Source organism: Cloeon dipterum, chromosome 2 (assembly GCF_949628265.1).
Source record: "Cloeon dipterum chromosome 2, ieCloDipt1.1, whole genome shotgun sequence".
NCBI lineage: Eukaryota > Metazoa > Arthropoda > Insecta > Ephemeroptera > Baetidae > Cloeon > Cloeon dipterum.
The window spans coordinates 6,438,009-6,460,946 of record NC_088787.1 but is presented as its reverse complement, the minus strand read 5'-3'; the positions used below and the strand labels follow the sequence as shown (position 1 = coordinate 6,460,946).

Below are 22,938 nucleotides of genomic sequence, written 5' to 3'. Positions count from 1 at the left end.
CGCTTTTATCTCTCAAAGGGACTTATGCGCCCTCATAGAGCCCGATAAATATCTCTTCGACCTAATCGAGAGCCATGCTCCAATCTTCCAGCCTCCTCCGTGCTCGTCACACAACTCTCACAACGCGGGTCATGCTGATCAGGATTGCAGCAGGTTAAATGACAAACCTTGATGTAGACCCTGTAATGAATCCAATAAAATGTAAAACAGAGAGTAAAACTGACAAGGATGAAACTAACCTGAAATAGAAGCTGCAGATGAGGCAAATTTTTTTCGGATCTTGTGGCTCTTTTAGGTATTTTTTGACAGGGCTACCCTTTGAGAAGTGCATTGAGCACAAATAGGGAATCTTCTTCACCTCTTCTTCTTCCAAGAAGCAGTCAAATTTCTCCAGCTCATTATTGCCGCAGTAGACGCATTTTGGTACGTCTTGTTGGAGCTCAGGCTGAGTCTTACAGGAGGGACCTGGCTGGGATTCAACACAGGGTTCTGGCTGAGCAGGTTGTGTAGAGAATTTAGATTGTCCAGAGACTCCATGATGAATACTGTCAATAAATGTCCTTGGCTGAAATTGCGAATTTTGTCCTGGTTGAGGTTGCCAATAAAATCTTGGCTGAGTAATGCCATTTGGTTGGATTCTAGGTTGAGGTTGGGATCCAGGCCTAAATGGCCTAGAATAGCATCCAGGCTGAGGTTTACCGGGTCGAAACAGAGGATGACCATAAGACCCAAGCCGAAATTGGTGCCCAGACTTAGGATGCGAAGAAAAACCTGACCGAGTCATGCCAGGTTGAACATAAGCAGAAGGCCTGTGCTGAGGCTGTCGAGAGGGTCCTGGCAGAGACGTGCCAGAGGGTCCTTGTTGAGGTTGATCGGAAGCAGAAGGTCTGTGCTGAGGCAGTCCATAGGGCTTAAATGGCCTCGAATAGCGTCGAGACTGCAATTGACCATAAGATCCAAGCCGAAATTGGTGCCCAGCAGACTTAGGATGCGAAGAAAAACCTGGCCGAGTCACGCCAGGTTGAACATAAGCAGAAGGCCTGTGATGAGCCGATTGAGATGGTCCTGTCGGCCGAGTCATGCTAGAGAGTCCTGGCTGATGCGGTTTTTAACTTTTAAAATATGAAACAGAAAAACTAAAATGGAAAGTCAAGATTTCTTTTAGTTTTAATGCTGCGAAACTACTTGACGATGACACCGAGAGGACTATTTTAGTGCTGCTCTTCCCGACGGTTTCCTGTAGAGAAATGATCAGATTCAGAAGCAAATATAATCATGCGGCGTTACATTGTCAACAAAATTTGAACTTTGTAGTGTGTGTATGTTTGTTTGGAACAAACCAATAAAAAGGCCAATTTTTATCTTGACTATATGCCTGAGTTAATACTTTCTAGTACAAAGTTCCTTTTTATATAAATACTAATAAAATTATTTTGTTTTACATAGTGTGCGATGTGCAGATTGCAATCTTTGAATCAGTTTAATTAGTTTTTATATCTCAGGGATTGCTATTCAGTAATAAATCTTGGATTCAATAACGTTTACATTATATTTTATTTTAATAGAACATTTAGTATGTCAATCTTCTCATTCCTCCGTAGTAACTCTGGTTCCATCCACTCAAACAATTCTGTGGCTTCAGCGCACGCTTTTATTTTTCAGAGAACTTGTCCACAGTCTCTGATAACAATCTCGTGAACATAATTAGAAGAGCGACATGCTCCTATCTTCCAGCCTCTACCATGCTCGTCACGCATCTCTCACAATTCGGGTTATCATGATGCTCACCAGGATCGCAGCCGGTGAAATGGCACGCCTTGATGTAGGTTCTGGAATAAATCCAAAAATGTAAAACTAAGATAGTTAAACTAAGAAGGATGAATAAACTCTAACCTTAAATAAACGGTGCAGAACAGGCAAATATTTTTCGGATCTTGAGGCTCTTTTAGGTATTTTTTCTCAGGCGGGCTACCCATTTGGAAGTGTACTGGGCACAAATAGGGAATCTTCTTTGCCTCTTCTTCATCTAAGAAGCAGCCAAAATCCTCCAGCACAATGCTGCAGTAGACGCATTTTGGTACGTCTTGCTGGAGCTCAGGCTCAGTCCTACTGGAGGGACCTGGCCGGGATTCAACACAGGGTTCTTGCTGAGCAGGTTGCGCAGATGAGTTTCTAGACTGTCCAGAGACTCCAGGCTGAGTAGTGTCAAAGGGCCCTGGTTGAGAGCGATCAATGGGTCCAGGCTGGAATCGTGGATAATGTTGAAGCTGCCAAGGAAATCTTGGCTGAATTATGCCAGATGGTCCTAATAATTGAGGTTGGAATCCAGGGCGTTCAGGCAGAAATGGCCAAAAGTATACAGGATGAGGTAGACAAGAGGGTGCGAACAGAGGCTGACCATAGGGTCCAAGCCAAGGAGGGTGCAAGGAAAATCCTGGCCGAGTCATGCCGGATGGTCCTGGCTGAGGTTGATAAGAAGGTCCATGCTGAGTTTGTCCAGAGGGCTGTGGCCTGATCACAAATCTTATCTCCTCACTTGGAAATTCAGAATAAAAATTTATTACAAAATATGAATTTCTAAAATTAGTTTAAAGCTGCGTTTTACATACATGCAGATGGTGCACGGAACTTCATTGTGTTCTTCTCTCGCTTCCATTGTCGACTTAAATTATTGATCAATTTCAACCTTTAAATTTGTGAAACACTAAATATTAGATTGAAATTCAAGCTTTCCTTTTGTTAGATTATACTTAATACTGCTGCGGAACTATACACTTGACGATGACAACGCGAGGAGCGTGTTAATGTGTGCGGCTCTATTCCCGACGGTTTCCTCTATAGAAATGATCAGATTCAGAAGAAACTTTAGGAGTGGGACGTGTTATATTATTTCAACAAAATTTGATCTTTGAAGCCTGTGACAGTGCATTTGTTTGTTTGGAACAAACCAAAAAGGCCGATTTTCGACCTCTGGACTGCCTGATTTAAAAATCTCAAATATATTTATAGTTCCTTTATTATAAAAAAGTGACCTTATGGCTTTATAATTGACAAATTTTATTTAAATGTGCTTCAACCAAAAATCGGTCCAGCCAATTACCGTAGTAACGCGGAAAACAAATTTTCAAAGTAAAAAAATCTTTGCTCACGTTTCTACCGTGATTATAGCTTCTACTGATTTTTGTTTCAAACTCTTAAAAATAAATCATTTTATTATATAGGTATTGAATGAACCGTTACATGATTGAGTTGGAAATCGTAAATAGAGGAATAGGTGTCTTATTTAAATTGTAAAATAATTAAAGCCCTGCATGGTTCTAACTAATATATTATAATTGGTGGCTTTGAAAACTGAAGGCTTTCGCATTCGCAACTGAATTACGAGAAATATTTGAATATTTGAACTTACAAAATCCAGCGGGCCGCATGGAAAACGATGTGTAAAAAGCTCCAGTTTCCACGTTTTGCGATTCTCGTGATCTTTAATTTTACGTTTTCTGCCCTGATACCTTGTTTTGTTTGATCTACCAATGTTTACATTATAATATTTTATTCCAAAGAAGCAAAAGGTTCAAACTTTTCTGTCAAGTTCCCATCGGATCAATCAATTTTGTTTAAACTTGACTGTGATTTTTTCTAAACCTTCAACATTGATTCATTTTTAGTGCTGATCGTAAGCTGTTTATAATAATTGACCGAATTTTGGTGGCTGGCGCAGCTGAAAATATTTTAAACGTGACGTTTGATTCGGCTTAACACGGCCCTAAACGCCGGCAGAAATTTTTTCTCCTGCATTTTTTAATTTTTGATTTTTTCCTCCGGCGACTGGCGGCTGCCCATGAAATCCGAAATTTTCTGGCTGGCGCGGCGCAGCGCGACTGGCTGAGACCTCTAGATATCAATCATGTTGGCGCACCTCTCGAGTTATTGAAATCACCAATATTACATTATTTATGCAAAGAGAATCGCTGTATAAACCGTTTTCTACGCAGAAAATACGTTTAATCAATTTAAGACGGTTTTCAGTGTTGTTCATTAGGAGAAAAATTGAGGGATTCATACCTCCCACCAAAAGTAAGCTAGATAAAGACTAAAAAATTAGTCGAATTTAATTCACAACCTTTTTTGCTAATAACAAGACACAACGCAAGCTAATTTTCTATCATTTTTGGTAATATCATATTTTCAAATGCACTTAATTATTTTGATAATAAAATAAAAACAAAAATTCACCTGATTATTGGTTAATAAGACCTTTTAAAATCCTGTATCAGTTTTTAAGCATCATTCCTCTTTTTTTCTTGTTGAATGAATGTAATGATTTTCCATAAAAAAACACAGCAGTTTTACTTTTGTCCACTTTTTAACTTTTATTTTCACTGAATTTTGCTCGATTTACAGCGAATAATACGAGAGGGAGCATGCGATTTGCGATTAGCATGCTCTGCGCAAATGCAGACACTTATCACACACCTGCGAGTGGGTCAATCGCGCGCGCTCCTCACTTCTTCCTCTTCAGTCTGTCACTCGACACACACCACGAAACACATTTCACGGCTACACAAGTCCACAGTAGCGGCACGGAACCTTTCTAATATCGTTATCTCCGTATATTCTATTATATATGTTATTTTTATATCGCTGAAAGGAGAGATCTAAAACAGGTGCGGGGCGAACACATTTCGACAGGGAATATTATTTTTTCTAAATATATAAAATATCCGGAATAAAATCAACAACGTGAACGAGGTTCAAAAACGGAGAGAAGAGACGCGTTAGGCGTTGGGAAATTTAATATATTTTTGTCGTGAGACTAGTTTTTACGCAACCATGGAACGTTCGATTTGTATTTGATTTTATTTAAAAACCAAGAACGCAAAGCAACAGAATTAAATCTGAAACGGAGGCAGATAAAAATTCCTAAAATATAAATTTAACGGTGGCAACTGCAAACACTTTCAACGATTGGATTTTCAGCAACTTTAAATACTTGCTACGTCAAAAAGCGAAATAATGACCAATTTTAATTCAAATTAATATTTTTAAAGACTATCTTTGACATAGGGAATTAAAAGATCTGCTAAAAATATAAATTTTCAGTGACAAATTTTTTCCTTCTCAAAATCACAACAGTAACTTCCAACCCCAACGAGTTTCAACTCCCAATTGATCAAAAACAAAACAAGTGCAACCGTTCGGACAATTGCAAAGCTTTCTATTCATCTCCTATAGCGTCCACTCAACAGGAAAACGGCAAATAAATATTACACAAAACAGTCAACAGCAGGCAGGGGTTTGCTTCGACGCAAGAAGGGGGTTGAAATGCAGCAGCAGAGGCCGGCGACTCTCTCTAGGTACCCTTGGCGAGCTGGTACTGGCATCATCTGGTGTAGTAGACGCGGTAGTAGAGCGTTTTCGAGCGCCACAGGCTGTACGAGTTGTCGAACTTGAGCAGGTAGACGCCGGCGCCAGGGTACGTGTGGCTGCCGGCGTAAACCTCCTCCTGGCAGTCGCGCCGGTACACCGGCACCACGATCGACATCGGCGCCCGGCTCACGGAGCTTCGGCCGCCGCCGCCGCCAACGCCGACGGTCCCGTCCTGACCGCTGCCGCGCTCCAGGTCGTCGCCCAGCGTCTCTGAAAGGGCGGAATAAAGTGGATTAATGACTGGATGTGCAGAGTGGGCGGATACACATGCGGATCGCGGGCAGCACGGCTCAAATCACCAGAATTTTTAATTTAGTTTTAAAGTGAATAGGTACAGGGTGACAATAATTGTAAGCTATTTAAATTTTTGAGCAGTTATCGAATAAATTATTTGTTCTACAATTTACTACAGTAAAAATTCAAATTTTACAGTGCTTGACCACATTTTCTGGGCAGATTTCGATTCCTCTTGTCAAGATCTATTCAACAGCGTATGAAACCTTTTAGGAAAACTCTTTGTTGTGAAATAAAATAGGATTTCAAGTAGGGAGACTGCAGTCCTCACTGTGTGAAAGGCAAGCTAACTTTACAGACAAATATTATACTCAAATATTAACACTGCTCCTTTGGTCAATTTTGAATTTCACTGAATCCTAAGGAATGATTTCATGCATTGGCAACAACGATTTTCCAGGATAGAGGATGCGCTATCATTCCTCTTTAATTAGAGCTATTTTTTACCGTTCTATCCATTATTTTTAAGAGAATTTTAAACAGGAACACATTTCAAAAGAACAATTTCGGCTCATTTTTAGAAAGAACAACACAAAATTTTCAAACAGATTTTCAGTCTGTATGTACGAGTCGGGGAAAAATGAATAAATTTGCTTGTTTTGCAGAACATTTTTGAGAATTTTTCATCTTGTCACGGAGGAATTTTTTACAGGCGTGCTTTTAATTCTTCTTGTCACGATTAAACGACAAATTAAAGCGGGGCATTTTCTTTAAATTTTATCCTTTTTGTTAATTGCAATTTATATAAAATTTGAAACTATTATCAAAAGGTATACCAAGCAGGCAACTTGTGTTCGATTTTACTAACGAGACATTTCATTAAATTCAAGTTAAGAAAAAATTAACAAAATATGGATATTTTCAAATTCAATTGGTTAACTTCCATTAGTCACAATTTTATTAAGTAATTTTTTATGGATTTTCTAAATGAAAACGACTGCTCAGCAATTTATAAGAAGTGGTGACTTGAGTCGCTGCTTCATGCCTCAAAGCAGGGGTTGCAACTGCAAGGCCTCAGCCAGTGGTATTTTTTTGCGGTTGGCTGAGGCCTCTAGATTGGATGAATAAGCGTTCAGTTGTTTGTATTTGTGAAATTTTGCGTTTGGAACTTTTATCGGAAGCAAATAAGCATGCAATAAATTTGGTTATAACAAAATCTGGTGCCAGTGTAAGCAAAGTCAAAATTACTAAAGAGTCCTTCACGTTTGGAGCCCGCATCAGATGGTGCCAAGTTTCATTTATAATTTTCAGTTAATTTCAGATTCAAGTTATTGCGAATTCACGGTGGCGCCATATGTTTGCGGACTCACCAATTAACGAAATAACCAAAAAATAGTTATTGGTGCTAATTAATCCCTAATAAACCAGTTGCATAAGCCCTTACTTAGTGTTCGAAGCCGGCAACAGATGGCGCCACCGTATGTTTCCGTAATAAATTTAATTTTGAGGCACTTCCGCTGCGATTTCAGACTCAATCCCTGGCACTGTGCATTCTTCACTTGATATGTTTTCTTTTGACGTGCTGAAAACCAAATTCGGTTCAGCCTTTCGCCGTAGAAACGATGGGAAACTATTTTTGATTTAAAAAAAAGTTTTTCGCGATTCTACGGCGCTTGGCTGAACCGATTTTGGTTTTCAGCACGTCAAAATTGTACATATTAAAGGAAGAATGAACAATAGCAGGATTGAGTATGAAATCGTAGCGGAAGTGCCTTAAAATTTAATTTATTACAAAAGTATCCGGTGGCGTCATCTGTTGGCGGCTTCGAACACTAACGGCTAATGCAACTGGTAGATTATTTTACATTAAACTCAGATTATGATAATTAAGTAATGGAACTAAATCGGTATAGTGACTGGCTAGAAATGCGCAAATTCATGCTGAGTGTTGATGAATCTTTCGGCTCGTTCACTGCTCTACGTTGTCGTCGTTTATATATATTATTTTTTCAATAAGAATAATGACAATCAAGAAAGCTGCAGAGGAGATGCAAGATGTGGGCCAGACAGGGCGAATAATGAATGCTCGACAAAGAGAAAGAGAAAACTAATATCTATAAGAGGTGAGTGAAAGAGAGAGAAAGAGATATAGAGAGAAAGAGCAGTGGAACGCTTTGAAGTGGTTATTTTACCTCTCAACAATGCAGAAAAGTCTGCCGCAAACGCAAAAACGGTTTCCAACGGGTTAATCACACACAATTATCAATTCAACCGGCAGCCCCTGCCACACTGACACACAGATCAGTCTGCAGAGGTGCGGAGAAGGGCTCACCCTCGTCATCGTCCTCTTCGTCCTCCTCCTCGTCGTCATCCTCGCTCTCAGAAATGTGCACCGACACCTGGCTGCTCTCGGGTTTGCTCCACTCGAAGAAGACGCCGAATCCGAGGTCGTAGCTGTCCGTCGCGAACTCCCAGAATAGACACGTGCCGTCCTCGTGCGTTGGAACTCGAACCTGATTGGAGAAAATTCAAATTTTGAATAGTTTTCGGCAATATTCAACGGGTTTTAGCCAGAAAAATTGGTTAAATTTAGGGAAGTAACAAAATAAAATAATTCAAGCATAAAACACAATACATTTCTCCACCTTGAATTTAAAAATTCGAGACTTTTCAATTTAAAAATTATAAATTCAACACCAAAAATAAAGTTTCAGCAGTAAACAATTTATTTAAGCCATAAATTTGAACCGATTTTTAAAATAGCCAATTTATTCTGGAAAAAAATCCCTGGTTCAAACCGGTTTTTAACACCCTGGCTAAAACTGAATGATAAAAATCCGGACCATGCAACACGGCAACCTGGGAAATTTAAGCTCTTTTGCAATTTTTGTAAAAAGGTGAAGCGCATTTTACATTCCTTTTTCAGTACAACTTTCATTGAATTAGTGAACTTTTGGGTTTTGCTCCCACTTTCACAAATAAGTGTTTATTTTTCGGGCCAATGCCTGCTTCAAAATACAGTTTTTAAACCAAATTAAATAATAATTTTTTATTTTCCAAGCTTTGAATTTAATTTTTTTTTTTAAGTTCCGTGAGCTATACAAAAATTTATTTTACACTTAACTTTTCTTCCTGGTTTTCCACAACAACAACAAAAAAGGAAAAAGCCGTGGAACAGTACACACTAGACCAGAAAGATAGCAAAATCTAGATTTAAGTGCTTTGAAAAAGCATAAAAAATTGAAAAACCTGGTTGAAATTCGGCTACAAAAGTTGCAGCAAAAAAATGGAATGTGAAGTTGGGAAAAATTAGAAATATTAAGCAATATTACTCTCTCTTTGCAGGTTATTGAAAAATGAAATTTTCCTTGAAAAAAGAAACTTTCTCAACTTTTTCTATCATTAAAAAATAAAATTTTCAAACACAACCAGTTTAATTAGTGCACTGCAATTTACTTAAATTGTCTATTTCGAAAATTGTATAACACAAGCGAGGCTCAGCATTTAGTTCCATTATTTAGTCAGCCTTTTCCCGTTAAAAGGTTAGCTTTTTTCCTTCTAAAAATGTAATTCTCGGTAGTAAAGAGTAAGTATTTGGGCAATTAATTCTTAGGAACGAAAATTTGGCCACACGGGCATATTATGAAGCTTCTAGATTTTGCTTAAATCCACATGAATTGGGAGTGTTCCAAGGAAAGTAATTAGTAATGGATTTTAGTCTATTTAAAGAACAAGAGATCAAAGACCTTGATTCAGTTTTAAAATCCTACTAGAAAGAAATTATAAAATCAGTAAGATAAACGCTATCAAAAACCTTAAAATAAAATTCAAGAGCATATTTTTAACTCTCCCGACTTCCAGTCATGAAACAATTATCGTTATCAGTCCTGGCTAGCTTCAATTTCCTCCACAAAAAATAATCCATTTTCATGCTCAATTAAATCTGAACTCACTGTGACTGTTTCCCCGTGTCCGACTTTGATTATCGAGTCGCCGCCTTCTCGCCTGATGGCGTCTTTGAACTCGCGGATGTCCTTCCGCGTCCACATGTTGGCCGGAGAAATCGGCGAATACTCTGCAATGCCACAAATGCTAGCAACCGAATCCGATTTAAAACCAAATTAACGCGAACCTTGCGAATCCTCGCTCTCGTCAGCGTCCGCGCTTGTCCCGTTCGAGAGGAGCTGGCTCTTCTCGTTGTCGTCGGCGGTGGCCAGGTCGGTGGTCGTTCGGTGGTTTGGCATGTTGTTGTTGGGTGGCGGCCGCTGCAACAGCTGCTGCATGTACTGGTGGTAGTGCTGGTCCTGTAGCTGTCGGATCAGCACGCCCTGCTGTAAACCAAATACACGACCTCAGTTAATTAACAACAAAAACCTCCGGCAACAAATAAAGCATTTAACAGTATTTTTTTGGAGATAAGTAATTTAAATATGGATTAAGTTTAAAATATTTATGGAAAATTGCAAAAAGCACGTTCTCGAACTGCACTGCCGCTGTTTTGACCCTGTGGGCCTCATCAGCAGTAATTGTTTCCTCAAACTATTTAATAATAAGTGGATGATTTTGCCTCTACGGCTCTAATGCACCTTCTAGACACTTTTGGGCGTATTAAGAGGCCAAGACTACTCTAACGATGTGAATTTTATGCATTTCTGACAGTTAGAACACAAGATTTGGCGACGAAAAAAATTAAAAAATAAATTTTTGTGCATATTTTGGATTCCAAAGAGGAATTTCTATAAAAAGAAAGCTAAAGTCTGTAATTTTCACGAAAATTCTTACGAGCCTTGGGACTGTTGCTGAAGGTCTTTAAAGACTTTTAAAAATGACTTTTGGTTCAAAAATTAGGAAAAAACCACCAAAAAGTTTCCAAAAATGCCCCGGAAAAAAACAAGAATTTTCATATTTTTGACTAATTAAATTTCTTAATTCGCTAAAAATAGGCCAAACTGTTGTAAACCTAATTTATGATAATTTATTTTTTAATTTTTGGATGAAACAAAAGAAACCCCACTTTTTCTTATCAGAAAAAAATTGCGGTTCACATTTTGATTTGCATTAACTCAAAAACGCCAGAGTTAACTGGGACCGCAACAGGTTCTGGAGCGTTTTATAAACATAGACACTAACCTGGTCAGGGTTGTCAGGGTACTGCTGCTCGGCGTACGCCTTGAACTGCGTGAACGTCTGCTGGTTCAAAGCGTCCTGGATTTGCCTCCTGAAACAGTCCAATCCACACCCTTTTCAGCACAAGTTTAAAACGCGGCACTTGATTTGTTTTACTGTTGCCGTTTCCTGATATGCGTTATCTCCCTCAAAACAAATTTTGTTGGTTTGTGTGTATATATATAGACGATATAACAAGCGCAACATGAGTTTAGCATCATGCTTCACACGGATAAATATAGACGAAAAATATCAGACATAACAGGAAATGATCGAGTTGTATGTGTTTTCAAATTGAATTTTTGGACGTTATCGGAAAGTTTGGCTTTGTTTTTTGTGATGTGAATTTGAGACGATTTCAAAATTGAATTTAGACTAGGTTTTTCATTGAATTGGTAATTGTTGCTAATAAACCTCACACATTGTTTTTTTTGTATTTATGGTTTCTTTTTCTCCAAATAATTATTCTTATTTCCAATTTTTTTTACATTTTTGAAATAATTTTACTTTATAGCACGGGTGGGCCCACTGAGGTGAACTCTAGATAGTCAGCACTTTAAAGTTAGACAAAACTATTTTTAGTTTTCAACTGTCAGTGATCGTCAATAATTTTTTCACTCAACAATTCATCCCAGTAACAGTCATTCTGTTTTTAGGCGCTTTAGAGGTTTATACGATTTCGGGTATTGATTTAAATTTTCTTATGGTCCCGTGACGGTTGAAAGCTCAGAAAAATATGCTCAATCATCTTATTAAAGCCCTGATGAGATTTTGTAAAAAATGAACGGCATTTTATTTTTTATTTTTACCAATATCTTGCACAGGAGGTGAATTTTAACTCAAATTTACTATGATTTGAGGTTTTTGCATATGTAGCACAACATTTGCTATGGTTAATGCCGAAATTGTGGGAAAGAATTGAGTTTTTAAGTTACAAATTTACAAAGGAGCGCAGGACTTTTCACGTGTATTTTGGATTTCTAGCATTTCTTGCGCAGGAAATTGGTAAAAAAATAGTGGTGGAAAACCCAGATGTATGAAAATTCAAGCCTGTCTTTAATTCAACCCCCTAACAAATTTTTAAATTCTTTTGCGAGTTCTAATTGTTAGGAATTTCCATTGTTTTTTTTTTTTTTTTTTTTTTTTGATTACTGTCCGTCAGTGTCCGTAATTTGCCTTAAAACAATTCAGCAAGGGAAGAGAAGATATTTTGGGACAAAAATTGTTTTTTTTGCAGATTAAAACATTTTTAAAGAGGATAGATACCGCAAACCCTTGGAAAATAATTGTTTCCAATGCATAAACTTGACCCTATAAGGAAACTGACCCTGGTCGCTAGCACTGTATTTTTTTAATCTGCGAGATTGACATTTTTATCAAATGGCGAGGACTGTCTCCATACTTTGAATCTTATTATATTTCGCGACAAATCGAATTTCACCAAAAAGTTTCATGCGCCGTTGGATAGATCACGACGAGAGGGTTCAAAATCTGGTCAAGGAAAAAATTAGTTCTCTTTTAATTATTGCACATTGTAGAGCTAACTGTTATAAACGGTCCATTAGTTACCAAAAAATTCTAATAATTTCCAACCATCCATTTAAAGTGGAATGATACAGGGCAACAGTTGAAATTTATTTGAATTGTTGGATGCCATAAACAATTGATCTATAAACAATTTGTCCCAAAATTTGCAATAGTAAAAAAGGACCTTCCTGCAGTAAAAATTCAAATTTTGCCAATTTTCTACAAAATTTACAGTGCTTGAACATATTTTCTTGGCATATTCCGATTCCTCTCGTCGAGATCTGTCCAACGGTGTATGCCACTTATTGGGGAAACTCTTGGTTTTGAAATAAAATCGGATTTCAAGTAAGGAGACAGCCATTACCATTTGAAAAGCACGCAAACTTTCCAGCCAATTTTCTCAAAAAATTACAGTGCTTCTTAGGTCAATTTAGGCTTTAACTGAATCCTAAGAGATGAGTTCATGCATTGGCAACAAGCATTTTCCGTGATTTTGCAGCATTAATCCTCGTTAAAAGGGTTAAAAATTAAACCAGTAAAAAATAATACGAAAATGCAACCCTGCTGCGATTGCATAGCTGTAATAAGCAAAGATCGATTTAATATATAAATAAACATTTCTGCGTATATATTCCCGACACCCAGGAAGGTCATATCCCTGTGCGCAACTAGATTACAGAGCTAGCTAACCGCTTATATGTATGTATAGTGCACCGTGAAGCAAACAAAAGCGCAAGAGCAAAGTTTAAGCCGCGAGCGTGGCGGCCGGACCGATTTTAATTACCTGCAGCCGCGAGCGCCCTTGACTCTTCACGCACCACCTGCTCGGCGATAACAAAGCGACGAGCGAGCGAGCGACAAGCTCGACGAGACCAAACACTCTGCCAGCGCGCGACTTTTTTCTTTCAGTAGTGAGAGAAAAAAAAGGGAGGAAGTCACTGCTGCCCAACCCAATAAAGCTGCGAGGCGCACGTGACCAAATTTCCATAAGCACCGCACACACCTGATGCTCGCCAGGCTAAGCCATGGAAAACAAAACAATCCACCGCCGCCCCCCCCTCCCGCCCCCTCGCCAGCCGGCGACGCGACCCACATGCGTGATTGAATATTAGATCAGCGTCAATGATTTTACGGCCGACTCTCTGACGTGAATGAAAATCATGCTTGAATTTTTTATTCATTCTTCATGCCCGCCAAGCAGGAGCCTGAATGTTTAATAAAATTTTATGACTGGGAGGGAGCAGATTGGGAGGAAAATCGCCTTTCAGCAACGGAAATCTGGTTTAGATTTTTTTTAGAGTATGGTTTTGAATAATTCAATGCGAGATCTTTTTTTTTTTTAAAAAAAAGAAACCATTCTAGGGAAAAATTTCCGTATTTATGCATGTCAATCTAAAATGACGTAACAATGATAATGCAACAATCGCTGGTACAAGCTTGTTGGTTTGTGATTTTGGAACGTTGAATAACTTAAAGAGGAATGATACTGGAAAAGCCTGGAAAATGCTTGTTGCCAATGTATAAACTCGTCCCTTAGGATTCAGTTAAAGCCTAAATTGATCTAAGAAGCATTGTAATTTTTTTTTTTTTTTTGAGAAAATTAGCTGGAAAGTTAGCGTGCTTTTCAAATGGTAATGGCTGTCTCCTTACTTGAAATCCGATTTAATTTCAAAACCAAGAGTTTTCCCAATAAGTGGCATACACAATTGGACAGATCTCGACCAGAGGAATCGAAATATGCCAAGAAAATATGTTCGAGCAATGTAAATTTTGGAGAAAATTGGAATTTATTCTGTAGTAAGGTCCCGTTTTATTATTGCAAATTGTTGAAAAAATTGTGTCTCGATCTTGCTTGTGGCATCCAACAATTCAAATAATTTTCAATTGTTGTCCTGTATCATACCACTTTAAGACTTAAACAATCAAAACTAACTTTAAAAGAAAAAGAGGGAAAAATATTTTTTAAAGTGAAGAGGAAATCCAAAAATAATATCGGTTCATCTTCCGATTTGTTTTTAAAAGGTATAAATAAGGAAAAGATGAAAAATGATAAAGAAAATATGCCATTAACATAATTTTAAAAATGTAAATTGTAATGATTTGAGGAAATACACTATTAATTGTGTTGTGAAAACTCTATATATGTTATGTTAAACTTAAAATTTAATTTCTTTTAATAAAATAACAAAAATAATTATTTATTATAACTATTCACTTACTGTAAAATTTATTATTTATAAGATGTATTTTCATGTATTTTTTTCTTTGCATTAATTTAGTTTGTATAAAAATCAAATATATAGAACAGCGTATTTTTCATCAAGCGACAGTTACTCATATAGGAAATAATCAATCCATGGTTTGCTCGATCGAATTTTAAGCAAGATAACAAATTTTGATGAAGCATTTGAGAAAATTAAGAAATCTACAAACAACAACATTGTAATTCGTGCTGAATATTTTTTCAACTTGACAGTTACTTGGATTTTTTATTAATTTTTTTAGTTTAATTTGTTATTATAACAGATTAAACAAAAATAGTTTAATTGAAAATAACTACTAGAAACTATATTGGTATAGCTGTAATTTTATTTTTAAAAGGCAACGGTTTAGTAAATATTTGGACGGTTTTTAGACATTTTAACAAGGCAAACAAATAAAATTTCACGTTTTTTCTTTGGTGAATGGTTTTCCATTAATATGATTAAAGTAAATCCAAAATTGACTTTCCCGTGGTGAACAACATTGGAAATGATACCAAAGAACGGAAAGTTCTGACGAAGTTACTTTAATTCAAAAATTCCCCCCGGGGGACAGGGGGTGGGTCTCAGCCCCTGAACATGACCTCCAAAATTCACATAATAAATTATTTTCAATCATATTAGAGTCAACAATCAAAATCTACACGAAAAGTTTGCCTTGCTTAAAAAATTTTGAATATTCAAGATTAATTTGTTTAAACTTTGATTAAAATTTTCTCGAAAAAAACTTTAAACTAAAAATTTATGGATTAAATATGTTATGCCACATATGTGAGCCACCTAATGGTAAACATGATTTTTTTAAACATTTTTTGACTACAAATTTTAACTTTTAATAGCAGAACAATAAAATTTAAATTTAATTAAATGCTAAAAATTCTTAAATATTTGAGATTTTAAAATATATTTAGTCTGTTAAAATTATTTAACAAATTAATAAAATCATAATCTCTAAAACTATAGTCAAGCATCAAATGAAATGCAAATAAGCAAACAATTAATATTATTATTATTATTTCAGCGCCTAATCCGTTGAAAAGACATAAAAAATCAAACATCCTGTGTTAAAACAAAAACTAACAAATTTAATTTGGTCGGTTTCCAGCAGACACGTTTTCCAACGCATGAAGAATATTAAATTTTCAGCATTCTCGTCCCCCTGGCTTATGAAACGTGATACGCGGATTTTTGACTCGCACAGCGAGAGCGTTAGAACGAACAGGCAATAAAGCCGCGTGCGTGTGACATCTGATACATATATGCATGCACATTATTTGAGTGTGGCTTGTCCCCCTCCTCGCGGCACCAATAAACACCCTTTTTGTCACTCTATCTCGCGCACTCTCTGTCTCTGCCAGATAATGTTTTCAACAGCAGTGATAACAACGCTGACCGGAACGATTGTCCCACCGAGAATGTCATTGCGAAAAAACAGTCATCTCCCCAACAGTTTCAGTTCGTTAACTAGAAAAATGTACTGACCAGAAGGAAGCGATGTTTTATTTTTTAATTTTAAAAAGGGTCTTACAAAGAAACTCTCTAGGATTGGACGTAAAGATGTTTAGAGAAAAAAACCAAATAATGAAACCATTTGATTCAACAGAGTTTGAGTTATGGAACTCCGAACTCCAAAGATAAATAATCCAGATGTTATTTAATATACTGAAATAATTCAAAATCGAACTGTGAGGCCACTTTTCAATCAATCGAGATGGTATTTTACAGTTAGACTATATATTTATGTACTTCTGAAGATAAAGATTGATAGGTCATTTTTTCTTTCCAGAAAGTCCCCAATTGTAAGTATTTTACCAGGAAATTGGCTAATCGCAACGGTTTGGAAGAATGTTTTAAAAATTTCTGAGCCGACTTCCAGGTCACTTTTGACGTTAAAAAATACTAATAATGGTATTTCAATTTCCTAAATTTATACGTTTTAACTAATATAATATATTTCGGAAGCAGGGTTGGATTTGCTTAAAATTCGGTTTTTCTCTCAACTGGTTTTACCGCTCAATTTTTACTAATTTCTTGCGCAAAAAATGAATTTATTTCATTTTTCCCTTGGGAAAATCTAAAATTTGCGGTCGTAGTGGTCAAAATTTCCTGTACTTTGCAGATTTTTTCTTTTAAATTGCCATTTGCTGCCTCAATTTCTCCAAAATTTTCTATCAGACAAGTTTTTCAAGTCGAGGGCATCAGCATATATTTAGAAAATCATTGAAAACTGAGGTGCAAACATTGCCTGCATTTTAAAAACTGGTTAAAATAAAAAACGCTTTTTACCACTGCACTGTATTAAAAAAACGAGTTACTTTGGAAGTAACGATGAACCAAGCTTACTTAAATCATCATCATCTTGCAGAATATTTTTAATTTTCGTTAAATTTTAAAAACTTACAAAGCCTGGAATTAATTCTCATGGGAAATCTTTATTTTTTGTGGAACGTAAAAATTTAGCCACAGATCGATTTATCTCATTGATCACTATCTTCGGTACGAAATTCAGCAAAATTGAGCCAAAACTGTTATTTTAAAGCAATTTTAAAATTTGGGGCCATTTTCGTAAAAATCTTGATTGGTGATTTGCATCAGGAAAGACAAAATAAATACAATGGTTTCGCCAACAATTGAAACGTCTAAACCTTAGAGTTTCATCCTTAGATAAAAGATGAGAAAAACCAAAAAATACTTTCAGGACATTTTGTTTCGAAAATAAAACGGAATATTTAAATTTGTTAAGAAAGAGCAACAAATTTCATAATTTAACAGATTTAGCCCAGCTCAACTTGAATTTCTGAACCTGACTGTTTGAAGACAGGTTAACAGGAAAACAGAGAAAGAGAAAATTGATGAAATTAAAATGCCCGAGTTTGAAATTCCTTCGATAATATGGTTTATCCAGGCAGGGAAACATTATTCGAAACAATGTGAACAAAATAAAACATTTATCTCTCCAATATTAAATTTTCTTTGAAATTTAGACGGCATAAGTGTAATAATATCGAAACGAATCAAGAAATTAAAAAATAATGAGACGTTTATTTTTTGTAGCAACCTAATAGCCAAACTTCTGACCATAAATCGGAAATTTACTTTAAAATTTTGATTTTCCTCTAAAGCTGTCAGTAATTATTTTCTTGGCAAATTTATACAGTTAAAATTTCCTGACAGTCCTGGACGTTAACTTTTTTAATCTCGGACCCTCGGAGTCCGGCGTTTGAAAAGCTCGAAACACTTGAGGTTTTGGTTTTAGGAATGTTTTTAAGTCCAAAATAAAAATAATGCCAAAACCTGTGTGTCAGGTTAATTTCTGTTTTATAAAATACTTGATTACACGAAAAAATTATTAACTGTCACCATTTTCATCCCCGAGAATGACAATTTTTAACCGGTAAAAATGACACTTTTGCTATTTATATGCCAAATGAGACTTAAATCCATAAATAGTCGTAAAAAAACGTTGCTAACCTTTGGTATTCCTGCCTGGCCTGCTCCGCCTGCTGCTGCTTGAGTAGTTCCTCCTCGAGAGCCTTGCGCTCCGCCTCGACGATTTGCCGCTCTCGCTCGTTTTGTCTGCGAGGGAGAATACACAGATTGTGATGGATGGTCTAAACACAGAGATAAAGCACACTTACAACTGCCGTTTTTTCTCCTCGCAGTCGCGCTTGTTGGCCTCGACGAACGAGTCAAAGAGCGGACACAGCTCCTGCAGCCGGTTGACGAAAGCCAGCTGCGCGTCCACTTGGGACATGCTGCCCAACGCCTGCCATGCCACTCTGCAACAGACACATACATTTATTTTCATGTAGGGTAAAAAGATTTGAAAAAAAATGTATGAAATTAAAAAAAATAGAAATTAAAAAAAAACAAAATTTTAGAGGATTTTAATTAAGATAAAAATTTGTATGTTTAGTTTAATTTTTGAATATTTTTTAGCTAAACGTTTCTCTTGGATTTTGAGACGCTAAATTTGACCAAATTGAAGACAAGCAAAATTTTTCAGTTCCAAAATTTTTAAAAATGCTTTGGAAATTAAAAAATATTTAAATTTTTTGCTTAAAAATAAGAAATAAATTTTGACAGTAAAACCAGCCGAGATTTTTTTTTTTTCAAAATTTGCAATCTCAAATAATATTTTTTTAAATTTGCGAGAGTTAGAAAACCCGGAAAACCTAATAAGCATTGAATTAATTTAATTTATACGGCAAGAATAAGGCAATTTAACTTAATTTTTAAATTAGTATCTCTTCAAAATTATTAATCAACTGGAAACCACTTCAGAAATAATTTTGATTAATTTTGAAAACATCTGACAAGCCCTTCTTCCTTTTTAGAATCTTGTTATTCTTCAAATTAGTTTTTAAAACAAATGAACAGAAAAAAACAATCACAAAAATATGACTTTGAGTTTTGAATCGCTACGTAAATAAGCAATATCAACTTAAAAAATACAGATGTAAACAAAAAACATAAACAAATACCTCCGATCTCGGCCGATGACGTCTAAGACTCCGAGCTCAGGCTGTTTGTCCGGATTGAACGGACCCTGCACGACCTGCTGGGTGTACGCCACCAGCTTCAACTTGTCGTCATACGATAGATGGACAGCTTTGCCCTCCTTCTCTGTGAAACGCAAATTTCCAACAAAATTTCAAACCCATGTACTCGAAAAAGGTGATATGTATCAGGGGGTCATTGCCCTGGCCAAGGTCGTGTGAGGAGAACCGGCTAAAGGAACATTGAGCAACGTAGCGTTTACCTTTGTAAAACTTGAGGGCCAGTTTGTAGAGGTCGCGGACCTTGAAGCCCCATTTCTGCACGCTGTGTTTGTCCTCGATGCTCAGCTCGTCCTCAGCCTCAATTTTCATGCTTCCAACGTCGGAGATAAAGCTAGTTCGCGACAATTTTCGGTCTATCAATTCGACGTTTTCTCCGTCGACTGCCATTACAGACACGACAATAATGTCAAAATTTTGCTGGCCAGCTGGGAGGGGGCGTGACTACTCCTACTACCGCCCGACAGAGAAGGCGGCAAACGGGAGAATAAAAAATTCTCATGAGGTAGAGGAACAATAAGAATTTAATTTTGTTTGTTTTAAAATCGCTAAGTTTATTTATGCAAAATTATTCGACAATGTTTGAATGTTTGCGTGTATGTGTGTATGCAGTTGAAATTTGACAGTCAGTTTCAGTGCCGGGCCGTTTAAATTTCCGAGAAAATCAGCTCTAAAATTCCTATTTAATCAAGCGGGAGCCTGTCTCTCTATTTAAATTAATGATTTGTTTCCGTCAGAAGGGAAATTTATCTCATTCAACAGATCGTGACGAGAGGAATTAAATTCGTCCTGGTCCCGGCAAAATTGCGCAACTTTCAACAACCAAACGCTAATTTCCTTGTTGCAAGAAAAGGGCAACAATCAATTTGACAATGAAAATTTGGGTGTTTGTTGAACGTTGCGCAATTTTTCCGGGACCAGGACGAATTCATGAATGGCAAGCCAATTTAAAATTTTTCTAAAATTATGTGCCTTTTACTAAATATTTAATTGCTCTACTGATTTTTAAGCTAAATTAAATGTTTTTTAAAGCGATATTTTATGAATATTAAGTTTTAAATATATAAAAACGATTAAACAAACCACATTTTTTACTGTTTTTGTTAGATTAGATTTTTATTATTTTCTAAAATTTAATATCAGTTTGACTAGATATCAATTTTGTTTTGGTATAATTATTTTTCTTATCAAAATTGCATACAATAATATAAGCATATATTTAATGTCGCACACTTTTGGTTAAATTGAAGTTAATAGCATCTTCTTGATGATTCTGGGTAGCGGTCTTTCAGCTCAGATTTAAACTGTCTGAACAAAACTCTGTTTAATTCTTGCTCAGTCTCCTTTGTGTTGTGAAAAGTGGCAGCCGTTTTGAAGCCGTCGTGTACCAGGAAAGCGTTGTCTAGCACAGAAAATTTAAAACCAGCAACGTGAAGTTCACAAACCTAGCAAAGAGTTAATTTATTTTATGATCTATATGCTATTTTAGAATAGTTGCAAAAGTACCTGGCTAATCCGATTAAATCCATACTGTTTGAAGCGCTCGTCATAGAGAGGCGCGGAATTTCTGGATATGAAAAATGGCTCCCACGGATCTTTCCATAGAACTTCAAAAAATGGAGCCAAGTGTTGTTGATTAGTTGATTCCTTCTGCCAGGCCTCATAGTCAGTGTGCATCTGAAGCAAGTTTAAATTATTAAATAAATTTTTTTGAGAAAAATGTAAAATTAAATTAATTTAGAAATTACCTGGCACTTCCAGCACAGTTCGAAATAAAAGGGTCGAATGAAGCCTTCCTTGGCCATCTGCAGGAGCTGCTTTTTTGTCGACGGGGCTTCAGTTCCTTCTTTTGCCTCAAAAGCCGGCACGACATACACAGTCTTGTCATCCCGCTGAGATTTGTCGAATAATTTAGCCTGGGCTGCGAAGGCAAGAAACATTTCCCGCAGCTTGGCAGAGGGCAGCATGTCGACATCGACCACAAACACAAACTCAGTCTGCACGGCCCTGCGAGCAACGTTGCGCGCCAGGTTGACAGGATATGGCACTCTGGAGCGGGCGTAATTTTTGTCCTATCGATAGAGAATTTGATTTTAGTAAAAAGTTACCACGAATAATAATTTTATTTTATTCTACAAGCACTTGCGTGTCTATTGGTGTGGGTTTTGAAAGGAATAAAGTAGGGAAAGCGCCAAAAGGGGCGACGGAGTTGGTTTTTTTCTGGAAAAATGCGAGTTTTTACGAATCCTGTCCAAGGGTTCATCGCCAAAAACCTTCTAGACTTGGTTTAACACCAGGGTATGGGTTCAGAAACCGTCTATTTTTTACTATAACTTTTCCAAAAATACACTCCACCACGCAATGCGTTTTAGTATTTGAAAGAGTTTATTAAATACCTGTCGATGGTCGGTGTCGTCAGGGTGGCAGCCGGCGTCGGCGCCTGGCGGCAGGATGGGCGTTCGATGAACAGCCGCGCCAAGCGGACTGACTAGATGAAATGCCACGTGCTGCCTGATGGCAGGTCGGCAAACCCTGAGACGCGCAATCCCCCAGAGGACGCGTCCCAGGTCCTGCTCCTCGGCGAAGACGGCCACAGAGAGCGGGCCCTGCCAGCGCTCGGCCAGGCGCGCGACCTTGCTCAGGTGCTGCACCGAACACTGCGTGACCAGCGTCAGGTCCAGGGCGGTCGCGTGGCCGTTGGCCGCCGCCAGGGCCGGCACCACGCGGTACTGGCCGCTCGTGTCCAGGACTCCACCCCGCTGGAGCATTCTTAGCAAGTCCGAGAACTCGGATTCAACCTGAAAATGGTTTTTATTTATTTAATTAAGTATGGAATTAATGAAATAAATGTCCTCGACTATTATTAGGGGGAAAAAGCAATGGGACACAGGCTTTGATTTGGTTAATTATATTTTAAGTGAATGAGTAGAAATAAACAAATTATCAAGCGTGCAAAAAAATTAAAATTCGCTACCGTAATAACAGGCCGTTCTTCAAATTCCGCCTGGTAACTTTGGACATTGTTGACGATCTCCACCTCTTGCTGCTGGTGGCCCTCAAGCCGGCTCAGCATAATTAAATGCAAAACTTGAAGCCCAGCAATTATGACGATCAACCCGAGGATCGTACGGCTCCATGCCGACGAAGCATGCATTCTCTTTCACATCATCTCGTCGGTTCAACACGATTCATTATCTCCTGTTTCAAAATTATGAATGATTAAAAACTAGAAATTTTTTCATTATACTGCACCTCATTTTTTGGCTAAGAGGCAGGAAGAATATTCCTTCTCTTAACCATTTATTTTATAAATGAATGTCACATTTCAGCCAACGCTAAATTGTACTGAATTTCTATAAATTCAAGAAATTTAATGCGAAATTTTAGTTCCGGTACTTTTGGTTCTTTTTTAAACTAACCAAAAACTATAAATAATGATCAGAAGGTTCTCACCTGTTTGTTTTTGTTGTGAGACTTTTCTGCTTGTTTGCTTTAAAAGTGGGCGTGGATCTAGCATTCGTGTCTGGCAGGTAAGGTACGGAGTTATCGCTTTGGTGAATTCTCGACTATTTTTACAGTGAAAATATAAGAATTTATGCAAAGCTTTGATGTAATTATATAAATAAGGTAATTATAGGTCAAAACGTTTTCATTTTCATCTTATTTAAGGTGAAGTTCGCCGATAGGCCTCTGCTCCGTTTGTTACTAGCCTTTTTCTGATTGCAATTAAAATCTTTCGAATTTTGCGAAATTTCTCCAAACTT

At 37.1% G+C, this 22,938-nt stretch overlaps 2 protein-coding genes across 2 annotated transcripts; both read right to left on the bottom strand.

Annotated features, from left to right (window-relative positions):
* Window positions 1-4,344: 4,344 nt before the first annotated feature.
* LOC135936247 (Golgi resident protein GCP60) lies at window positions 4,345-19,600 on the bottom strand. Its single transcript, XM_065479002.1, has 10 exons — window positions 19,378-19,600; window positions 19,100-19,241; window positions 18,254-18,394; window positions 18,087-18,191; window positions 10,792-10,879; window positions 9,794-9,992; window positions 9,615-9,736; window positions 7,994-8,174; window positions 7,854-7,874; window positions 4,345-5,637 (listed from the first exon to the last, which is right to left on the bottom strand). The coding sequence occupies exons 1-10, from the start codon at window positions 19,562-19,564 to the stop codon at window positions 5,381-5,383; spliced, it is 1,443 nt and encodes a 480-aa protein (XP_065335074.1). The 5' UTR covers window positions 19,565-19,600; the 3' UTR covers window positions 4,345-5,380.
* A 678-nt stretch (window positions 19,601-20,278) lies between these two features.
* Window positions 20,279-22,682, bottom strand: LOC135936928 (beta-1,4-glucuronyltransferase 1-like). The gene is made up of 6 exons (XM_065479938.1): window positions 22,628-22,682; window positions 22,149-22,372; window positions 21,571-21,972; window positions 20,923-21,246; window positions 20,681-20,851; window positions 20,279-20,619 (listed from the first exon to the last, which is right to left on the bottom strand). The coding sequence occupies exons 2-6, from the start codon at window positions 22,326-22,328 to the stop codon at window positions 20,425-20,427; spliced, it is 1,272 nt and encodes a 423-aa protein (XP_065336010.1). The 5' UTR covers window positions 22,329-22,372; window positions 22,628-22,682; the 3' UTR covers window positions 20,279-20,424.
* Window positions 22,683-22,938: the final 256 nt, after the last annotated feature.